We start from the raw sequence: 23,633 nt of genomic DNA, 5'->3' as shown, positions 1-23,633 counted from the left end.
TAATGGTCTATGGATGTGCATGATAAATACGTAATGACATAATTTATCCCTAGCAATTCTTTTTACCGTTAACACCAAAATCTCCATTTTACTTTCTATCATTTATCTACTTAAGATCTTAAAAACTGTTGAACGGTCTTTGAAACAACCAATCTCTATGGATCTTACAATTATAAAACTTTACTTTTGTCTCTCAACACAAGTTCAATAGTATCTTAATAATTTTATTCTCACAATATTTATCTCTTTCTCTTGAATATTCTCTATTGAGAAACCTTCTGAAAATTTTAGTAACTCACACGCGATGTCGTACTGGATGTTATGACATCCACAATCACATAGAATAATACTTTAAAATATAAGAGCATAAAAACAGTAAAGAACACAGCGAATTGTTCACCCAGTTCGGTATACAACAATACCTACTTTAGGGGCTACCAAGCTAGGGAAGGAATCCAATATAAGCAGTATAAATTCAGAGCTAAACTCCCCCGTTTACAACTCCTCACTTAAGACCTATCCAATGCAATTCCAATCAAATCCTAAACCTGAGTATCTCCACTCACTCCCCCTCAATCACTACAGTGATTACAAACAAACATTAATCAAATGAGAGAGAAGACACACTTCAAAAACACTCCTTGATCTGCTTAAAAGTTTCAATCAAAAGACACACACTCGTGCTTAAAAGCTTAGAGTGACAAAGTACAAAAACAACCTATTCCAATACAATCATCAAAAGACAATTGCTTGGAGTACAAGAGACTAAACACACAGACATAGAACTATGGTTCTTCACAATTAACAAATCTCTCTGCGTTCCAAATTAGGATTGTAGTATTCTTATATGCAACTCTTGGGCCTCGGGCTTTACAAGAAATAAATTAGGATTAACCAAGTTAACCTAATTCACACGTCATCAGGCTGTTACAGAATGTGCTGTTAACAAAATCTTCTAGGAGAAATATTCAGCACACAATGAAATGTTTCCTAAATTGTAGATTGAGAGAAATCAGGAAACATAATAGTAAAACCTAACAGCTCCTGCTGTCGAACATGGATGTTATGACATCGGTCATGACATTCACTAACAAAACCTGTATTAGCTTAAACATATGCAACCTGCATAACACCATATAAAGCATGTCATTACATTTGCCAAGACATTAGACACCTAGGTATGTTTAACCACAAATGCAGCCAACATGAAAACACCTACAATCTCCCCCTTTGGTAAATATTTGGCTAAAACAACTTGTCACACCATATCAGAGAAACACTTGCAGCAGAAAACACACAACCACACACAATCAAAGCTAATATAGTACAACATACCACACAAACAACATACACTACTACTACCATCAGTATGTATACATCAACCACAGCTACTGCTACTTCTACAGCAATCTTCAAAGCATATAACATGGCTATACTACCACTACAACCATACCACGTGAGCAGCTGTCAAGTATAACAGAAATAAACTGCTATACTACACACAATCAAATCAAACAGATCAACACAAAATAAGCATACCAGAATTGTTGATCACACACATACTTGTTGTTCTGGGGGTGACATTACTACTCCCTCTATTTAGCCAGAAAAGTTGCCAAAACAAACAATCCCCCTCTCTCACAGAAAAATTATGCTCTCCTTGTTTTCTTGGTTTCCCAGGTTGATTTGTGAAGCATTTGCTCTTTCAATCCAGGTTTTTGAAGCTTGATCTATTGCTAGTGGCTCCTCTCTTAGATGAAATTGATGATCAATAGATAGCTCCCTTGGGACCATGCTCCACACAGTACTTTCCTTGAATATGTAGACTTCTCTTTTCATGTCTCTAGTCCAGATGTCATTAAGGGCAACCATCATTGTTTTCTTTAGGTCAAGGTTGTGAGTACTTCAGGAAGTTGCAGATGATTTCCTTGATCTTCCAATAGCTTCTGGTTTTTGGTTCCTAACAATGATCTCCCTATGGAGAACATTTTGGATACAGAAAGATGAACATTTATCAATTCTAGAAGCATCTTTTATCTCAGTTCACACAGTTGATTTTTCAGCATATTCTGATGTTAAGACATCTGTTTTGACATTTTCACATTCCACTGAGATAGTAGTCTCACCTCCTTCTACAGCGTCGTACTTCATTGTTGTGTTCTTTCTTATAGAAGGAATGAACTCTTCTTTTCTGGGACCTTCATCTTGTTTAGGTTTCCTTCTTCTAGGGCTTCCTGTATTCCTTATAGTCTCCTTCTTATTCATGCCACAACTTGAGTGTTCAGTGTCAACACATAACTTCCGCTGAGGTGGCTTTATCTTGGCCAGATTTTTTTATTGAGGGATCTTTCTTCCGGTAGGTGCATGAGTTTCAGGACATGTGAACCTTAAGTTACCTATCTTTCCACATTGATGGCATCTCTTGGCTGAGATAGGTGTATCCTTTTCTTGATGTTTTCCGGATGTTGAAGCTTTTGATTGGACTTCTTTTTCTTCATATTGTTAGGGATGATTCTCACCTCTGAATTGCTGATATTTATGCTTTGATTACTTCCCATTGTTGTCTTATTGTTAGATCTTGTGTTTCGCAGCTTCCTCTCCAGGTCAACAATGTTTATCATGAGACTTACTCTTTCTTCTTGTAATAGTGCATATGCATTTTTATACACTGCCAATCTTTTACACAGTCCTTCATTTATTATAGATGTCTCAGAATATCCAGCAGCAAGTTCACTAATGGTGAGTTCTTCAACATAAGACTCATCATCAGGCTCATCCATTTCCTCAACAGGATTCTTCGTTCTAGGAACGGGAACCTCTAGTTTGATAGTTCTTTCTTGATGATTACCCTCAATGTTTTCTTTGGCCATGGGACAAGTAGAAGGAAACTTTGAGGTTTTAGGCTCCCATACGTAACAATTATCCTTAGACCTAAATCCCTTCACGACTTCTTCATTTTCTCTATTTGTGACAATACATTCTTCTTTAGTGAATCTGACATTTAACCCTTCATCACACAGTTGGCTGATACTTATAAGATTTGCAGCCAGTCCTTGTACCAGCAAGACATTATTCAGATTAGGAACACCGGGACATCCTGACTTGCCAACACCTTTGACTTCTCTTATTTCTCCATCACCAAGAGTCACATAACTGGTTCCATTAAGTTTGATGTCTACTAATAAGTTCTTTCTTCCAGTCATATGATTTGAGCAACCACTGTCAAGGTACCAGTCTTCCTTGGCAGGCATTCTTAGAGAAGTGTGTGCTACTAGAGCAACATTCTTAGCCACCCACTGTTGCTTCCTGTCAAGAGTATCATGTTTGGGTATGGCTTGATGTGTTTGGTTGGGATATCCAACTAGTCTGAAACAGAATGGCTTTATGTGACCAAATCTTCCACAGTGGTGACACCTCCATCTTTGGAATTTCTTCTTTGTTTGGCCCCTTCTTCTATTTCCTTGATGTTGTGACATTGGTGTTGACATCTGGTTTGTCAAGCAAGCTTCAGGTTTTGATCTCCTGACCCCAGAAGTGAATTCCGCTTTAGCCACAAATAGGGGTGGAAATAGGCTGGGCCGAGCTAGGTTTTGCCAAGCCTAAGCCTGGCCTGTCAAAAAAACTGAAGCCTAAGCCTGGCCTGTGACCTGTCGTAGGCTTATTTTTTAGGCCTGAGCCTGGCCTTTTCGAAGGCCTGGTTAGCCTATTAGCCTACATAAAAGCCCATTTGTTTTAGACATATGTAAATAAGAAATTAAAATAATGTTTAAATAGACTAACTTATTTTAACTTAAGTTCTAGGAGTCTATTTATTTAAGAAAACTTATGAAAACAATATTCATCTGGTGTTTTCATCTTATTTTCACAAGTTCTTCAATATAACCAAGTTTTATTTATGTATCTTAATTCAAAGTACAAAACATAACATAATGATCATAAAAAAAAGTATTCATACTTATTTAAATAGGCTGGCCTGATAGGCTTAAAAGGCTTTTTTTAGGGCCTGAGCCCTAGCCTTTTAAACTAAATAGGCTTATAAAGAAGCCTAGGCCTTTTCTATTTAAAAATAATGTGTGGTCTGGCCTGAGCCTATATAGGCTAGCCTGTAGGCCCCTGTTATCGGCATGGCCTATTTCCACCCCTAGCCACAAATCTTACCCTAGATATATCTCACGCTCCTTGTCAAAACTGCAGAATTTCCTCCAGAATGTCAGTTCCATTATTCAGCATCCTGAAAAATTTAGTCATTTGATCAAGTTTGGAGTTCAACATGCTCATTTCACTACTGAGAGAGTCTATGGTTCCAAGATATTCATTCTTCTCAGTTTCCAACTCCTTTATGATTATCTTTTGCTTCTCCACTTGTTTGCAGACTTCAGCATTCTTGATACACAACTTCTTGTATGAGGCAACAAGCTCATCATCACTGGAATCATCATCAGATGCATAGACACTTGTTAGAACTATGACATGTTTTGCAGTTTCCTCTTCAGACTCATTGTCAGAATCTTCATCAGACCAAGTGACAGACAACCCTTTCTTTTGCTCCTTGAGGTAGGTAGGACATTCAGCTCTAATGTGTCCATATCCTTCACATCCATGACACTGAACCCCTTTTCCTTGATTAGGCTTCTCTTCAGCTTTGGATCTTCTGATAGGATCATAGGTCTTCCTGATGTCATTGGAAGTGTTCTTGACATTGGGTCTGGACTTCTGATCAACCCTTTTAATGAACCTGTTGAATTGTTTTCCAAGCATGGCTATGGCTTCTGATAAATTTTCATCACTTCCGTCATTGCTTTCTCTTGAATTATCTTCAGTGTTGAAACAAAAGCTATTCTCTTATTCTTCTTTTCAACAGAGTCACAAATACTCATCTCAAAGGTTTTTAGAGAACCAATGAGTTCATCCAGCTTCATGTTGCTGATGTCCTGAGCTTCTTCTATAGCAGTCACCTTCATAGCAAATCTCTTAGGCAGTGATCTGAGGATCTTTCTTACCAGCTTTTCTTCATACATTTTTTCTCCTAAGGCTCCTGAGGTATTTGCAATCTCAAGGATATTCATGTAGAACTCATGAATGGTCTCATCCTCTTTCATCTTGAGATTTTCAAACTTGGTGGTAAGCATTTGAAGTTTAGACATCTTCACCTTGGATGTGCCTTCATGAGTTGTTTTGAGAATATCCCAAACTTCTTTAGCCAGATCACAGTGCTGCACAAGTCTGAATATGTTCTTGTCAATTCCATTGAACAAGGCATTTAGTGCCTTGGAATTGTCCAACGCCAGATCTTCCTCAGTTCTGCTCCATTGTTCTTCAGGAATTAGAACAGTGGTTCCATCTTCCATTACCTTCTCAGGATGTTTCCATCCATTTTCCACACCTCTCCAGGCCTTGCTGTCCACAGACTTTATAACAGCTACAATACGAGGTTTCCAGTAGTCATAGTTAGAGCCATCCAGAATGGGTGGTCTATTCCCAAACACTAACAATTCCTTCTCCATAGTACCAGAATTTTGTTGTCCCTAGATCTCACCCAGATATAAACAAGCAGGGTGCCTGCTTTGATGCCAATTGAAAATTCTAGTAACTCACACACAATGTCGTACTGGATGTTATGACATCCACAATCACACAGAATAATACTTTAAAACAGAAAAGCATAAAAACAGTAAAGAACACAGCAAATTGTTCACCCAGTTTGGTATACAACAATACCTACTCTATGGGCTACCAAACCAGGGAAGGAATCCAATATAAGCAGTATTAATTCAGAGCTAAACTCTCCCGTTTACAACTCCTCACTTAAGACCTACCCAATATAATTCCAATCTAATCCTAGACCTGAGTATCTCCACTCACTCTCCCTCAATCATTACAGTGATTACAAACAGACATTAATCAAATGAGAGAGAAGAAACACTTCAAAAACACACCTTAATCTGCTTAAACGCTTCAATCAAGAGACACAGACTCGTGCTTAAAAGCTTAGAGTGACTAAGTACAAAAACAAACTATAACAATACAATCATCAAAAGACAATTGCTTGGAGTACAAGAGACTAAACACACAGACACAGAACTACGGTTCTTCACAATTAACAAATCTCTCTGCGTTCCAAATTAGGATTGCAGTCTTCTTATATGCAACTCTTGGGCCTCGGGCTTTACAAGAAACAAATTAGGATTAACCAAGTTAACCTAATTCACACGTCATCAGTCTGTTACAGAATGTGCTGTTAACAAAATCTTCTAGGAGAAATATTCAGCACACAATGAAATGTTTCCTAAATTGTAGATTGAGAGAAATCCGGAAACATAATAGTAAAACATAACAGCTCCTGCTGTCAAACATGGATGTCATGACATTGGTCATGACATTCACTAACAAAACCTGTATTAGCTTAAACATATGCAACCTGCATAACACCATATAAAGCATGTCATGACATTTGCCAAGACATTAGACACCTAGGTATGTTTTACCACAAATGCAGCCAACATGAAAACACCTACAATCTCCCCCTTTGACAAATTTTTGGCTAAAACAACCTGTCACACCATATCAGAGAAACACTTGCAGCAGAAAACACACAACCACACACAATCAGAGCTAATACAGTACAACATACCACACAAACAGCATACACTACTACTACTACCATCAGTATGTATACATCAACCACAACTACTACTACTTCTTCATCAATCATCAAAGCACATAACATGGCTATACTACCACTACAACCATACCACATGAGCAGCTGTCAAGTATAACACAAATAAACTGCTATACTACACACAATCAAATCAAACAGATCAACACAAAATAAGCATATCAGAATTGTTGATCACACACACACTTGTTGTTCTGGGGTGACATTACTACTCCCCCTGTTTGGCCAGAAAAGTTGCCAAAGCAAATCCCGTTCTCTCTCTCTCTCTCACTCTCTCTTTTGTAAAGAGATCTAAGATTCATCATAGATGCAGACTCCTAACTTGCTTCGCAAGTTTTCAAACTTTGTTGCATTAAGAGCTTTTTCCTCAGTGTCATCATCAGGCATGTTGTTAACCTCCACAACATTAGCACCTTTACTAGACGCACTTGTACCACCACCATTATCAGCATCAACACCACAACCTTCAGTGTCAATGTCATTGATATTGTCAGGAACATTGTTAGGGACATTGTCATCATCTTTAGGAGCATCTTCAGTCTCCTTCATAGAACTACCATCTTGGTTCACACCGGAATCTTTTGGAGGGTCAGCCATTACAGAGTTCAGAGGGATGAATATCCCAGGGACTTGATGATGTTCATTTAATATACAAGTGACAATTTTAGCAATGGCATTGTGAACATACCTTAATCCTTCCTTGATTAAGTCCTCGTGAGGGATGGATGATGAAGACTTTGTAGCCTTGGCACGAACAGATTCCTTAGGTCTCCTTACATGAGAAGTCATAGGTTTCTTTATCTTCAAAACATGCACCATTCTCAAGGGGGCATCATTCAGAATCTCATTAGGATTAGTTACCTCAGTGCTTATAGTAGTGTTATGCACACTGAGAGGAGACCCTTCTTCGGGAGAAAAGGAAGATGATTGTTGAGACATCTTGATGAAGAGAGTGAATTTTGAGCAATACTCGATGAATGAAGAGCAATTTGAGAGCACACAATAGTTGTTGTAGGAAGACGGCAACTGAAGAATCCTTTTGAGAACTAGGGGAACCTTTACATCTAAGCCCTTTGTGAAAATATTAGCAATCTCTAGATCAGTGACCATATGCTTCATTGTAATATTTTTGTCCTCCATAAAATTTTTGATGTAGAGATGTCTAATGATGTTGCAGGACATTATTACGACATCCTCCTTGACATTTTGCTTAGATAAACCTTTGGGTTTCAAACAAAGATCTAGGGAATAATAAGGCTTGCAACTCATCATCCAACTTAATATCAATAGCTTTTAACTTATTCACAATACTTTAAAACACACTCATATATTTCATATAAATAAAATTTCCAAATCAAACATTATTTATTTTGTATGTTCTTGCACTCATAAATTGTGTCCGTTAATGAAAATTTTTTGTCTACGATATTTAATTTTACTGTGATTATTAATATGCACTATAATTGGAAAAAAAATTCAAAAAAACTTTTCAATTTTCAAGCAAGGAACTAGCCGTTTGTTTAAATTGACATTTGTGTGTAAATTTTCGTTTTAAAGAGACCATTTTATATGTTTTTTTTTTTTTTTCAAACAGTGATATATAAAGTCTTGATTGACTTGATTTGTGCATTTTTAATTGAAGAAAAATCAAGAGTCTAATATAATTAAACTCGACTCTACTAGTTATACACTTTAAAAGACTCTGATTAAAGACGTATTATACAATAAAGACTTGTATGATCTAATTAAAGTGAAAAAAGATAAAATAATGGTGGAAACCAAACAACTAAAAAACACTTCCATAAAAATGTAAATACCAAGACAACCTTAAGAAAAAATAAGACTACTACAAAAAATACATAAAAATAATTAGCTAAACGATAAGAATAACAGAGTAAATTTGTAGTTAAACACAGCCATTTACCATTTGGAGTAAAAAACCACTTTTCTTTTAGGCTGGTGTTATAGCTCATGTCATGCTTAGATACTAGTAACAAACCCGTGTATACGCACATGTTTTGTTCGATTATATAAATTTGGATACATAATTTATTTTAAATAAAAATATTAAAAAAGAAAAAAAATTAGATAAATAATTGATTATTTCGTGTATAAAAATATTTAGATCAATAATAGATTTTTTTCCTGTATACCATTTTTTGATTAAAAATATTTAATCATAAATATCACTTCTCGTATATAAAAATATTTAGATCAATAATCAATTTTTTTTCTGTATACAGACTTCATTTTTGTTTAGGTATCATTTACAAAATTATTTGATCAATAGTAAATTTCGTATATAAAAATATTTAGATCAATAATAAATTTTTCCCGTATACCATTTTTGAATAAAAAATATTTGGGTCATAAATACCATTTTTCGTAAATAATAAATTTTTTTCTATATACAAATATTATTTTTGTTTAGGTATCATTTACAAAAATATTTGGATCAATATTAAATTTTTGTATATTAAAATATTTAGATAAATAATATATTTTTTCCCGTATATCATTTTTGGATCAAAAATATTTGATCATAAATACTATTTCTCGTATATAAAAATATTTAGGTCAATAATAGATTTTTTCCCATATACAGACTTCATTTTTGTTTAGGTATCATTTACAAAAATATTTGGATCAATAGTAAATTTCGTATATAAAAATATTTACATCAATAGTAGATTTTTTCCCGTACACCATTTTTGAATAAAAAATATTTGGATCATAAATAATATTTTTCGTAAATAATAATACAAATATTATTTTTATTTAGGTATCATTTACAAAAATATTTAGATCAATAATAGATTTTTTTCCCGTATACCATTTTTGGATAAAAAATATTTGATCATAAATACCATTTCTCGTATATAAAAATATTTAGATCAGTAATAGATTTTTTTCCCGTATACAGACCTCATTTTTGTTTAGGTATATTTACAAAAATATTTGGATAAATAGTAAATTTGTTATATAAAAATAGCAGATTATTTTCCCGTATACCATTTTGGAATAAAAATATTTGGATCATAAATACCATTTTTCATAAATAATAGATTTTTGTTTCCTTATACAAATATTATTTTTGTTTAGGTGTCATTTACCAAAATATTTGGATCAATATCAAATTTTCGTATATAAAAATATTTAGATCAATAATAGATTTTTTGGCCTATTCCATTTTTGAATAAAAATTTGCAAAAATATTTGGATCAATAGTAAATTTGGTATATAAAAATATGTAGATCAATAGTAGATTTTTTCCCGTATATCATTTTTGAATAAAAAAATATTTGGATCATAAATGCTATTTTTCGTAAATAATAGATTTTTTCCGTATACAAATATTATTTTTATTTGGTATCATTTACAAAAATATTTGAATTAATATTAAATTTTCGTCTATAAAAATATTTAGATCAATAATAGATTTTTTGAATAAATTTTTCCCATATATCATTTTTTACTAAAAAATATTTAGATCATAAATACCATTTTTCGTATATAAAAAAAATATATATCAATAATAGTTTTTTTTTGGAATAAAGAAGTGAGAAAGTGATGAAAGAGAAGAAATATAGAGAATGAAGAGAGATTTGATAAGTTTGATAAAATATAAGTGTTGTATTATTTTAATAATAAAATTAAAAACTTTATGATGTAAAGACCAAAAAACTACAATTTTAATGTGGTGACAAAAAATCAAATAAGAATATTTTTGACTTTTCCACTACCATTAATTTTTTTATATTATAGATTATGTTGTTTTGGATTTTAGAGATTTAAATTCTTTTCTTTGCAAAATTCATGAACACGTCTTTTGGTAGGCTTGGCCCACAAAATCACTACACCCACCTCTCTCTTTGCTAAATAAACGGTGAGTTCTATTTTGGGAGTGGAAGAGGTACTCCACCAAATCCACCTTCTTCCTAATCTCTGTCATAAATGTGAGTTCATCTTTTTATTGGTAGGACAAGCATTGTTTTGGGTGCAGGTTTCTACCATGCAAATAAAATGAGAGAACGTTTTAGTTTAAAAATTAAAAAAAAATTAGTTAATATCTACATCTATAAAAGACTAAAAAATTAGACAAAGTAGGACAATCATCTTAGAGAGAGCGGATCTAAAATTTTAACTCACTCTACAAAAAAAACCGGAAAAATAAAAATGACCAACAGAAGGACTGTTTTGTCATTCCTAGTTATAGAAATGCACCCCTATCACATGAAAGTTTTCTTGAAAGACTTTTGATATAAAGAATTCCTCTTGAACCAAATTTTAATACCACTATTGGGTCATAAGAGGATCCATGAATCATCTCATAGGTTTACACAGTCACATAAAATTATGGACATGTTGTTAGTTATAATAAGTGTAAATAATATTTACACACATTCATATGTGCAACACTTTTAATTTATAGTTTTTAATAATCTTTGAATTTTTTTGATATACATGTGGAAACACATTAATCAAAAACATGGATTCTTTAATACTATTTTAACAAAATTATTAGTTACTACCACTATTCACCATTTCTCTTTCTTCTATTTTTGGTAATCAATACACTAATTTTGGGCCAACAAACAAACATTATAGTTTATCATAACAAAATATTTCCCCCACATTTCCATATAATTTGTGCATTACAATATCCTCATCCATTTTGAAACTCATCGATCAATCAAGTTTCTAGATCTCCATTTTGATTCCATTTAGGTGAAAAATGGAATTCTTCCAAAGGGCTAAAGTGGTGCGTTTGAGAAGCCACCATGATAAATACTTGTTGGCAGATGATGATCAAGAAGGTGTTCACCAAGATCGTCTTGGTAGCTGCCGAAATGCGAAATGGACGGTGGAGATCGTAGAACATGCAAACTTGATTAGATTGAAGAGTATATATGGAAAATATTTAACAGCTTCCAATATGCCATTTTTGTTAGGTGCAAAGGGGAAGAAAGTGATACAAACTCTTCCCTCAAGGTTGAATTCATCTTTGGAATGGGAACCTATAAGAGAAGGTGATCACATTAGGCTTAGGACTCGTTATGGTCAATATTTACGCGCAAATGGAGGGTTACCGCCTTGGAGAAACTCGATCACACATGACATTCCACACCGCTCAAAAACAATAAATTGGGTTCTATGGGAGGTTGATCTTGTCGAGATTCGGCCACCACCTCCTAAACAAATAGAAGATTCCACACCTAGTGTTGTTGAAGACGTTATCCGTCCTATTGACCCTTCAACCGAACGCTCCCGTTCTCCTTCTCCTTCTCCTCCACATTCTCCTAATGAGGAGTCAGATAACGACAATCCATTCGCTTTAATTGATTTTAGATCTTCCGTATCAATCGAGGTTTGTTTCCATCTATAAAAAAAATTAATTTGACATTTGACACATTTTCTTATGCCTTAAGCCTCAAACTTTCTATACACAACATTATATAAAATATGCATATAGAAATTTATAACTAATGATTTATATATTAAATTATATGATAACCAATTTTCTTAAATATCATTTTCAAATGCAGGGTTCTGATTTAGAAGATAATGGATCACCGATGAAAGAAGGGAGGATTATATTTTATAACGTGGGTGATGAAAACGGGGATGTCCCCGAAGGAAGTGAAGAAAAGTTCTTTACATTCAAAGGGAGTAGTGTAATTGAGTTAAAGGAGAAGTTGCGAGAAGAGGTAGAGCGTGATGATATTCTTGTATGTTCTCGCAACCCGTTGAATGCAAAAGTATATCCACTTCGGTTGCAATTACCACCCAACAATGTTGATTTGCACGTAATTGTGGTTCCTTCTTCATTCGTGAGTAATTAGCATTTTCGAGTTTTGGTTAGTCCTTCGAAATTACAACTTCCATTTTAGTTTACAATCAACTAAGATCAAGTTTTATTTGCTTAAAAAAATAGCAAATTTTATAATAGCCGATGTAAAAAGTATTCTTAGACATTTTGAAAGACTTTATACATCAGTTAATTCTATAATCTATGTAAGAACATTTGTCACGTCGGTTCTTCCTTCGATGTAAAAAGTGTCCATATACTACATCGGTTTTAGAATGGATGTGAAAAGAAGACGATGGGAATCACAAGCACATTGGTGGTGGAAAACTGGGAATTCATGATGCAAAAATATTTAGGAGAGGAATTTTTTAAAGAAAAACAAAAATAGTGAAAAGGGAAAACTATATGAAAAAGGATAAAAAAAGAAAACAAGTGCAACAATGTAAAAAGCACATAAAGTCAAATTCCTCATTGTATATAAACAACTTTGTAATGTCTTAGAAGAAAGTGATATAATGGATTTTGTTTAAGTAAATTATCATCATTATCATTTTATTTTATGTCAATCAAGATGACTATTTTGTCTATGGAATTTTTCGCTACGATAAATACTCTGTTTTTCTGCGGATTTACATGCGGATTTGAGCTAAAAATCCACAAGAAACTCATTTCCTGCAGTTTTTTCTGCCACTTCTGATCCCCAACTAAAACCTTTGCGGGTAATAGTAAATTTGCAGGTAAAGTCGCATGAAAGAGAATTTGCTGGTAAATCTGCATGAATTAAATTCCGCAGGTAAACTGTATATTTTTAGTAGTGTTTGGACACATTAAAGATTTATAATGATAGATGATGAATCTGAACTCTATGGCTTAAATTATCCTAAAATAGTCATTTAATTACTAGTAAGTGTTTAATTTTTTTTATATATGTAAAAAGTTGCAGATTGAGTTATTATTATTATTAAAGTGACAAATAATTATTGCTAATTTTTATTTTTATATTTTTGAGTTTTGGTTTTGGTCGGGTTTTAATATTCTTAAATAAAATCTATATAAAAATTTAATTTATTTTAAATTAAATTTATAAAATAATAATATGGTATTGGATGCTTGATTGGTTGGATATGTATACAACCGATTTTTTTTGAAAAGGTAAAATAGACATGTAAATATATAAAAGGAGAAGCTGGGAAAAATCCAGTAACAACAAAGTTCAAATATAATTGGCACAAGAGGTGCAACAAAGAGGGAAAAAATATAAATAGAATGGAAAAGCATGGAAACAACCAAACAACTCCGCAAGCAAGAGAAATTAGGAGAGGAGAAAAAGCGACCTTAAAAAAATGTCTACATTCAAAGCACGACCCACAAGAAAATCAAAATAAGGTTAAAGCTCATACCATCAGCCCCACCATCAAGAAAACTAGAGATCACAAGTAAAAACCAAAACCACTAGGCTTATTTTGAGAAGGACCAACATCTTAAATCGCTAATGGTTTAGGCACAAGATAGGGTTTTGAAGTCAATCTGAGAGTAAGAATGAGTTCGCGGATACGCTGCAAATAAAACAATTCCAAACCTAAAAAAATATTTTGCTCCTCCATCTCTTTCACATTTGGTGGAGTATCGAAGAAATTCTTGTTGTTACACACATATCAAATGGCCCACACCACTGCAAGTCAAATCATGGGAAAATATCCCTAACCTTAGTCCTACCTCCTAAGAATCTAAAGAGCTCAAAAAGAATATTAGCATTTTACTGAAGAGTAACCTGGACTCCCAACCACTTAAATTTTTTATACCAAACTCTAGAAGCTAAGCTACAACTAACGAACAAATGAGAGGCTGATTCAAGCAAATTTCCGCGCATAATACAAAATATCAGAGTCATCTGATATTTTTGGAGGCCTTGTTTAGGTTGGTGTCGCGGCGGGAAAAATACTCGAGCGTACCAATGCTCGAAATAAATAGAGCCGCCACCAAAATTTTATTTTTAAAAAGGGAAACATCGACGAAATCCTTGAAGAACGAAAAGATGGTCATTGCAACCAAGTTCAAGTCCGTGATTCAGTTATGTGCGGGGAACGTATTAGCCCCCTGCAACATCCGTTGTATCCAACAAGAAATATTTAGTTAGTTTTGGAAAGGTGATTGCTAAAAATGTTTAAGTTTCTTCTTGCTTATTAAAAGTATTTACAAAAGTGGAAAATTTTAGTTTTTTTATTAATGTGCTTAACATGATGTTAAATCATGTTGTTACGTATTTCCAGGTGCAATGTTAATCTTCTGCTTATTAAAGTATTTGTGTCGATCGATTTAAAAAAAGTTTAGTCGCGCTTGGGCGGTAAAAGTTAGTTTGAGTTGTAATTGATTTTAAATGCGGAAGACAAGTGATTGCTCAAACAAAGCGTACGCTAACTCTCCGATTACTCGTGAAACAAGTGAATGTACATTTACTCGTTTTTTAATCCTAAGTTTATTGTGAAAGTTGTTTGTGTGGAAGATGGGCAATCAATTAGACAAAAAGTGTACGCTAAACCCTAGATTATTCGAGACATAAGTGAATGTACATTCACCCCGTATATTTTTTATTCGAGTTCATTAGAGTGTATTTTAAGAAATTTGATTTGAAAAAAAGCATAATATTATTTAAAACAAATGAATTAGTTTTTGTATTTTTAAACCTTATTTTAATTATTTTGGTATTTTATATATTTGATGTTTAGGAATTAAAATTAATCAAAGAATTAATTAATTAATTAATTAACAATTAACAAAATTAAAATTAGAAATAAAAGAAAAGGTAGTGCAAGTCTAGTTTAGGGGTGAGAAGTTAACAAAGAAGTGCATGCAATTAAAAAGAGTTAAATATATTTTTAGTCCTTATAAAATTAATAAATTTGACTTTTAGTCCTTATAAAAACATGTTTTAGTCCCTACAAAATTATTTATGCACGTAGTTTTAGTCCCTATAGAAGGACTAAAACGTCATGCAAAATTAATAAATTTGATATTTTTTTATAATGAATAAAAATCAAATTTGAGATATTTATAGGGACCAAAAACATATTTAACCCTTAAAACAAGACACAATTTCTCATACTAACAATAATAAAATAAACATTAAACAATAAAAAATAAATAATAAAAAAATAAATAAAAATGATTAGTTGTCTTTTCAACCATTCAAACCAAAAACCATTAAATCCACGTGAAAAAAAAAATCAAATCTTCCCCATTCTTTTACATGAAACACCAAATCAAGACAAACATGAACACTCAAATAAAAAAATCAAATCTTTCTTTCTCGTTAAAACACATTATTGAAATAAATAAACAACTCAGATTCAACAAAAGCAAATGTAAAAAGGGAATATAGATTAACCTCTTAGCTTCAATGGTGTTAACGTATCAGAAAAATTTATGCGACCGACGTCTGTGGGTGGAGATTGATCGGGAGAATGTGGTGATAAGGATGAAGTTTTGACCTTAGTTGTTAATGGTGGACAATGGTAGTATTAATATTTGACTTTAGTCAAGCATGTGAGAGAAGGGGAGCAAATTGAATTTTTTTTGATGTTTTTGACTATAAGAATAAGGGTTGACTTGAGGCTATTGTGTGATATTGTTAATAAAAATTGGTTCTCCAAATGGTAAAAGTTGTCTCATATTTATAAAGATTTTTTAAGTCAACATAAAAGGAAAAAATACAATGAGAGAACATGACTGATTAAGAACAAGTATGACAAACTGCGATCAATTAGAAACAAGTATGATACATTGTGACCAAATAAACAAGTATGACAAATTGCGATCAATTAGAAGAAGAGATGACACATTGCGGCTAATTTAAATAAAGTGACAATTTGCGACCAATTAGAAATAGGGATGAAAAATCGGGAAAGATTCATATTTTTTTTATATTATTTTTATTTATTGATTATTTTGTGATTAAAATTGAATAAATAATAAAAATAATATATAAAAAACAAAAATAATATTAAAATACTTCAACAAGTCAACATTTGACTTTTTATCAACTTTTTTTACCTTTTAAAAAAACAAAAAAAATACAATAAGATTTAAACCTACAGAGCTACCAACTAAGCTGACTTACTCAGTTCTATGAACTTAGGATACATATTCGTTTTTTTGGTTTTTTCTTTTAAAATGCTCCTAAAATTAAGATAGTAAAAGAAACATGCAAGCAAAATTTAGGGTACGATAGTTTGCCGCAGTTTTTCCACGACAAGACAAATATAAGCCTTATTTAACCACTATTTAGTTGTGACAATATTTTCTGAGGCCTTATTTAGCCATAGATTAACCGTTTCAAATTTCGGGTCTTCTGCAGTAGCTCGCCTTGCATGCCCTCAAAGAAGACTCTGCAAGAGATGTCCTCTACATCAAACATGACCTTTTGTTTAAATATATTTTCTCTCGAATGGAATATATTTTGCATAAATTTACAAGATAAAAATCTTTACCTTAGAGAGAGTCAAACTATTGTACAAGATAAGGGGCTCATTATAACTAATTTACAATTTTCTTTGAAATTTTGGAATTTTATCTTTAGAAATTACAAGTTCCAATTCATTGCAAAGAACTACAATTTGAGCTCATTGTCAAAGTGAATAACAAATTTTCTCCTTCTAACTGTATTCAAAACACACCTACCTTCCTATACACACTTTATCAATTGCAGCCAATAAAACACAACATATTGTCTAATTCGTAACAGTATCACACAACAAAATCATCAAGATACACTATAATTATTATTGGTCTGCATTTCCATTTGTTCTTCTTCCAAAAAAACAATGACTAAGTACCATGATTGTAGCTTATGTTAATTTTTAAATTTGTGGTTCGAATTATTCTTTCAACTTTCCATAATCATACTATGTATTAACTAGAGAAGTTTTTTTTTTTCATATACGGTCTCAATTGTGAATATGAACCTGTCACACTTCCTCTTTTTCTTTGATCTCTTCAATTTTCGCATCTCCAAAACACGAGGTTGCGCTATGAGTAAGGGATTAGGATTTCTTAACTCAAAATAACAAAGAATAATCCATATCTATGTGCACAGAACAAAGGTAGCAACCAAGGAGTTTCATCTTCCCCTAGCAATACCATCTGATAGCACTCTCTAGAAGTACAAAAGCTTAATACATAGTTAGGTGGTTCTCATCTTGTTAAGTTGTTTGGAACTACTTAGTTTATAATGAATTGGGAGTGATCATCCATATACTAATCAAGTTGATGATAGACAATAAATATGCCATTAATTTTGTTAAGAATCTCGTGTCTCATGGAATGAATAAACACATATAGACTAAGTTCCATTTTATTATAGAACAAGTGAACAAAGAGAAACTAGCTGATTTGCATTGTCTGGCACCACATAAGTTTGATGACATTTTAAAAATACAAAGTTAAAAAAATTCAACAAACATGGAAGGTAACTAGGAATTCTATGTATCAAATATTTAAATTAGGAAAGCACATTGTTATTGTTGTTGTTGGTTGAAAATATACATGTTGAAGAAGATCCACATTGCTTACATTTTTAAAGAAAGAGGGAGTCCAAGACTATTATTGGATTCAAGTTCTTCATATTGCAAAATGCAAAGACAAAAGCACTTTTAACTTGTATTTGACGTATTATATTTCTCTTATACCATTGTGTTAGAGTGTTGTAAGGGGTAGTTAAATATTTTCTTTGGAGAGTGTGCTTGCATTAGGGTCTTGGACTGGTTGGGGATAGTCTATATGTTGTAACAATTTTTATATATGGTTATTCTCTTATGGTTGCTTCTCTGATTTTAAAATTTTTAGATTAAATTCTTGTGTTGTGATCGTGTTCCTCTTTTTTCTCTGTGCATTAGTTTTTCCTAACAATTAGTATCAAGATCCATTTTTAGGAAGGGGTATAATTTTTTTTAGTATGCTTTGTGGTTGCAATTTTGTATGATCTTCCACATCAAAAAAGAAATTTCATATGTTATTTTTGTTGAGAAAAATCGTTTTGCTCTAGGAAAGGTTTTTCCTGCAATGTCAAAATTTTCAAGTACAGTGAGTCTTGATTTAGAGAAATTTAACTGAAAGATTAACTTTTCCTTGTTGAAAATTTAAGTCAAACATGAATTGATACAATTAGAATTACATAAGGCGTTCAAAGGAAACATTTCAAACATGGACAACGAGAACTGGAAGGAATTGGAATTGAGAGCTTTGAGTGAAATTCACATGTCTTTGCCTTAGAATATTCTTGCGAATATTCTTGGTATGTCGTCAACCAAAAATATTTGGGAGAAACTTGAAGGAAAATATCAAGAGATGGGTATTTCAAAATAGTTGTTGCTGAATGAGTAGTTTCATAACTTACGTTTGTATGAAAGTATATGATCATTTAAGTGCTCTTAATGGTATTGGTTATGAATTTGAAACTAGTGGAGTCAAGATTGATGGTGAAGATAAATATTAGAGACTCATATGGTCTCTTCTATATTTTTATGAGCATACTAGTAAGATACCCGTGCTTCCGCACGGGTAAATTTATTTAATATTGGAGTTAAAAGGTAGTGCACTGACAGTGTAAAATAGTTTTACACTGTCATCCAATAGAAAATCATAAATGTGCCATGTCATTAAGTTTTTTTTAAATAAAAAAATGATTTAATTGGATACATGGGTGGTGATTGGTTGACAGTGTAAAAATATTTTACACTGTCAGTGCATCACCCCTTTTCTCTTAATATTGTATGAAATTAATTAGATACATATAAATTTTTAATAAATGATTTAATTACAAATGAAAAATATTATATAAATTTAATTATATTAAATAATTATATAAAAAAAGAATCTGGAAGATGAAGATAAAAAAAATGAAATTTTAACATTTAAAAATAAAAATTAGATACTTTGTTGATAATGACCCGTGAAAAAAAAAATTATTTGATCCGATATAAAATATATTTAAATACAAATGTAAAATGAACAATAATCATATGAATTTAATTGTATTAAATAATTTTAAAAAAATCGTGAAATGAAGAAAAGAAAAAAAATTTAAAAATAAGAATATTATCTCTCTAATAAAAACAATGATTGATTAAATAAAATAAGTATTATGTTGATAGTGACCCGTGATATTACAATATTTTTAATTTTATTAAAATTAAAAAATAATTTTTTTTTTAGAGTTGATACATAAATAGAGAAAAAAAATTAAAATGAAAGTAAGAAAGTGTGGGAAGAAAATTTGAGAGAAATTTGAAATTTTAATTAAGAAAGAGAAAGTGTGTAATGATCGATTAAAATAAATTAAATATTGTATTGATAGTGACCCGTGAGATAAATAAATATTTAAATTTATTAAAATTAAAAAAAATAAATTATTAATAATTTTTGTGATTAAATGAAAAAATTAAAATGAAAGTAAGAAAGTGTGGGAAAATAAAATGTGAAAGAAATTTGAAAATTTAAGTAAGAGAGAGAATAAGTGTGTTGGGGAGAAAAAGTTGGTTATTGAAAAGTTAAAAAGTTGGACCAATGAGAGGCTGACAATTGACGCTTAGTTATTGAAAGGTTGAAAAAGTGATATGTGATTTTGTTAGTTACCGAATTGCCCTTTTTTATTTGAAAAGAAAATTTTAACTAAGGGCATAATAGTCAGATTGGTCAATCTTTTATTAATTGTTTGTATAGTAGATTAAACCTATTTTGATATATGGGAATGAAACTTTGATTTTTGAAGAATTTGATAGTAAAACTATTTCTATAGAAAGAAGATTAAAGGGCGATGATAATACTTCATCAAATGTTGCTTGCTAGAGGAAGGCCTTATATTAAGAAAAATAATGAAATGGGTTTGAGATATTGGAATTGCAGAATATTTAGGCATGTAAAGTATAAGTGTCTTGATGGGATAGTGTCAGAGAAATGATCTAAGTTAAATGCTAGCAATGTCTCCCTAACTATGGGAGATGATGATCTTTTCTGAATATTAAGAAGTGTCTTCTCATGACATTTCCGCTATCATGGAAAAGGATGAGTTATTTCTAGCAGATTAACATATGGGCATTGATCCAAACTGTGTTGTGAGATTATGTTGATGATTGAAGAACTTATTGCAAACATGGAAGTTGCACCATAAATTTTTGAACTACGATTTTTGAGGAAGATAATGTGAAAAATTCTTGAAGTTAAAGTAATGTAGGTTCAAATGACTATACTCTTTAAGGTGGAGTATGATTGTTCTTTTGAACTATAATTTTCGGTGAAGACAATGTGAAAATTCTTGAAGTGGTGTGATTTCAAGTGACTATACACTTTAGGATGGAGTATGATAGTTATTTTGAACTATGGATGTCGGTGAATAAAATGGAAGCTAACGTACTATTTTCAATTAAGGTAGAGATTTTTTGGTGTTGGTTGAAAATATACATGTTAAAGAAGATGTCAAAAATGGGTATCAAATTTTATGATGAACTTTTGGGACTATTTCTATTGCTATCTTTACTAGAGTCTTAGGATATGTTTTGTATTTATAACACAAGTTCTGCTCCTAGAGGTGTTGTTTCTTTGGAAACGAATAAGGTTGGTATTCTTAATGAGGAGATTAGAAGGATGACAATAGGTTCTTAATCTCAATCTGAGGTACTTGTCTATTTAAATATGGGGAAAAGTTAGAAAAATGAACTGAAGGGTTGTAGAGAGAATGGCAGAAGCAAGTCTAAATTCAAGAATATGAAGTTTCAATATTATTTTCGTGAAGCAGGACTCACACATAAGTATTGATATCAGTGTAAAAGGGATAACAAAATCTAGAAGGGTGAGTCTAAACAAATAGGCCAAGAATATTATGATGATGATTTTTTTACTACTGCTAATAATGATGATATTGTTATTCTTTCTGATCACGAGTCTATTAATCTAATATTAGATAAGAGCGTATGAATAGTTAACAATGGCGATATATTGCATGTTACATCAAGGAAGGAGTTCTTCACATCCTAGACTTTTGATGACTTTGGAGTGTTGAAGATGGGTAAGGATGGTGTATCTAAGGTAGTTGGTGTTGGTAATATTTGATTGCAAACTAACATGAGAATGGAATTGTTTCTTAGAATTGTTAAACATGCTACAAATTTTCCCTTTAATTTGATCTCTGTGCATATTCTTGATTTATGACAATCACTTTGGGTTTGTAAAGAGAAAACTCAACAAAGGTAATTTGGATGTGGCTAGAAGGGGAAACTTTCTAAATTGAATTGGACAAAAGCTTTGGTTGTTAGAGACAATGTGAATTCTATCAACATGAAATCATCTTTGTGACACCAAAGACTTAGTCATATTAATGAAAAAAGGCTTAAATGTTTTTGAAAAATATGATATGCTTTTAGTATTAAAGAATTCAAATTTGGAGAAGTATTCTCATTGCATGGCTGGTAAAGAGACTAGAGTATCCTTCAAGAGACATCCTCACTCAAGGAATTCCAAGTTACTTCAATTGGTACATTCTAATATTTGTAGCCCGTTAAAGGTAAAATCCTTTAAGGGTGCATTTTATTCTGTTACATTTATTGATAATGGTTCCAAGAAACTATGGGTATATATACCTACACAAAATACCAGGTGTTCTAGAAGTTTAAAGAATTCCTTGCTTTGGTTGAGAGGCACACATACGAGAAGATGAAATGTGTTCATTCTAACAATGACATGAGTATTGTTTTTCCATTTATGCCTATTGAAAGAAACATAGTATTTCACATGAAAAGACTCCTCATAAAATTCTTCGGCTTAATGGTTTGGAAGAGAGGATGAATCAAAATATAATTGAGAGAGTGAGGTGTATGATTTCTAAATTCAAGTTTTTCTTTTATTAGGGGTAAGGGACTTTACACAACAATGCATGTTCTTAACCAATCTCCTAATGTTACGTTGAACTGTGAAGTTCTAGACAAAATTTGGTTTGGAAAGATTGTAAAGTATAATCATTTCAGAGTCTTTGGTTTTAAGAGTTTTGTGCATATTCCAAAGGATGAAAGATCCAAGTTGGATGCGAAGTAAAAAAAAAGAGTTTGGTTATAGGTTGTATGACCCCATAGGGAAGAAGCTTATTAGAAGCCGTAACGTGGTTGTCATGGAAGACAAAATTACTGAATGCATTTATAAGGTAGAGAAGAATACACCCAAGAAAGATATTTGTTTCTCCAATACTAATCTAGTTCAGTTTCCTGTTCATAATTTGGATACTATTGGTGGTGATGATTTGAATGGTGAGCCACATGATTATTTTGATGATCAACAACTTGAAGATGAGGTAAATATAACAAGTATTGATGATGAAGAAGATAATGATATGTCAAAGGATATGAATCTTGATGAAGCTCAAGAATCATCTCAAGTTAAACTTAGGATGTCTAACACATAGAGATAATATTCTAAAAGATATAATCTAAATGAGTGTGGGACCTTGACTAATGAGGGTAAAAATGAGTGTTTTCAAGAGGCCGTGAAATTTTATGAAAATCAAAAGTGGTTGTATGCAATACATGATGACATGAAATTATTGCATGATAATCACACTTATGATTTAGTGAATTTTCCCGAAGATAGAAAAACTTTGGAAAACAGGTGGATGTATAGAATTAAACATGAGATCAATTATAAGTCTCCAAGGTATAAAGTCATATTAGTGGTAAAAGGTTTTCTTCAAACAAAGAATGTTGGTTTTAATGTGATTTTCTCGCCCATTGTAATGATGTCATCAATTAGAACCATGTTTAATGTTGATGCTACTCTTAATTTAGAGGTTGAGAAAATGAATGTGAAAATGACTTTTCTTGATGGTGATTTGGAAAAACCGATATACATGAAACAACCCGGTGATTTTCAAGTTAAAGGAAAAGAAGACCATGTGTGTAGATTGAGAAAGAGTCTACTAGAAGACTACTTCAGAATATTGCATCTTTGTTAGAAATGTTTTAAGATGACTTCATTATCCTAGTATTATATGTTAATAATATGCTTATGGTAAGGAAAAATTATTTCCAACATTGATAGGTTAAAGAAGTAGTTTAGCGAGTTAATTTCCATTAAAGACATGGGAAAAGCTAAACACGTTCTTGATATTAG

General features: G+C 31.9%; 1 protein-coding gene across 1 annotated transcript; it reads left to right on the top strand.

The window, feature by feature from the left end:
- Window positions 1-11,323: 11,323 nt before the first annotated feature.
- Window positions 11,324-13,023, top strand: LOC131624301 (uncharacterized). Its single transcript, XM_058895248.1, has 2 exons — window positions 11,324-12,044; window positions 12,223-13,023. The coding sequence occupies exons 1-2, from the start codon at window positions 11,412-11,414 to the stop codon at window positions 12,517-12,519; spliced, it is 930 nt and encodes a 309-aa protein (XP_058751231.1). The 5' UTR covers window positions 11,324-11,411; the 3' UTR covers window positions 12,520-13,023.
- Window positions 13,024-23,633: the final 10,610 nt, after the last annotated feature.

This window comes from Vicia villosa, linkage group LG1, assembly GCF_029867415.1.
Source record: "Vicia villosa cultivar HV-30 ecotype Madison, WI linkage group LG1, Vvil1.0, whole genome shotgun sequence".
In the NCBI taxonomy this organism is placed as follows: domain Eukaryota; kingdom Viridiplantae; phylum Streptophyta; class Magnoliopsida; order Fabales; family Fabaceae; genus Vicia; species Vicia villosa.
The sequence above is the reverse complement of the archived record's forward strand: the minus strand, read 5'-3'. Positions and strand labels throughout refer to the sequence as shown.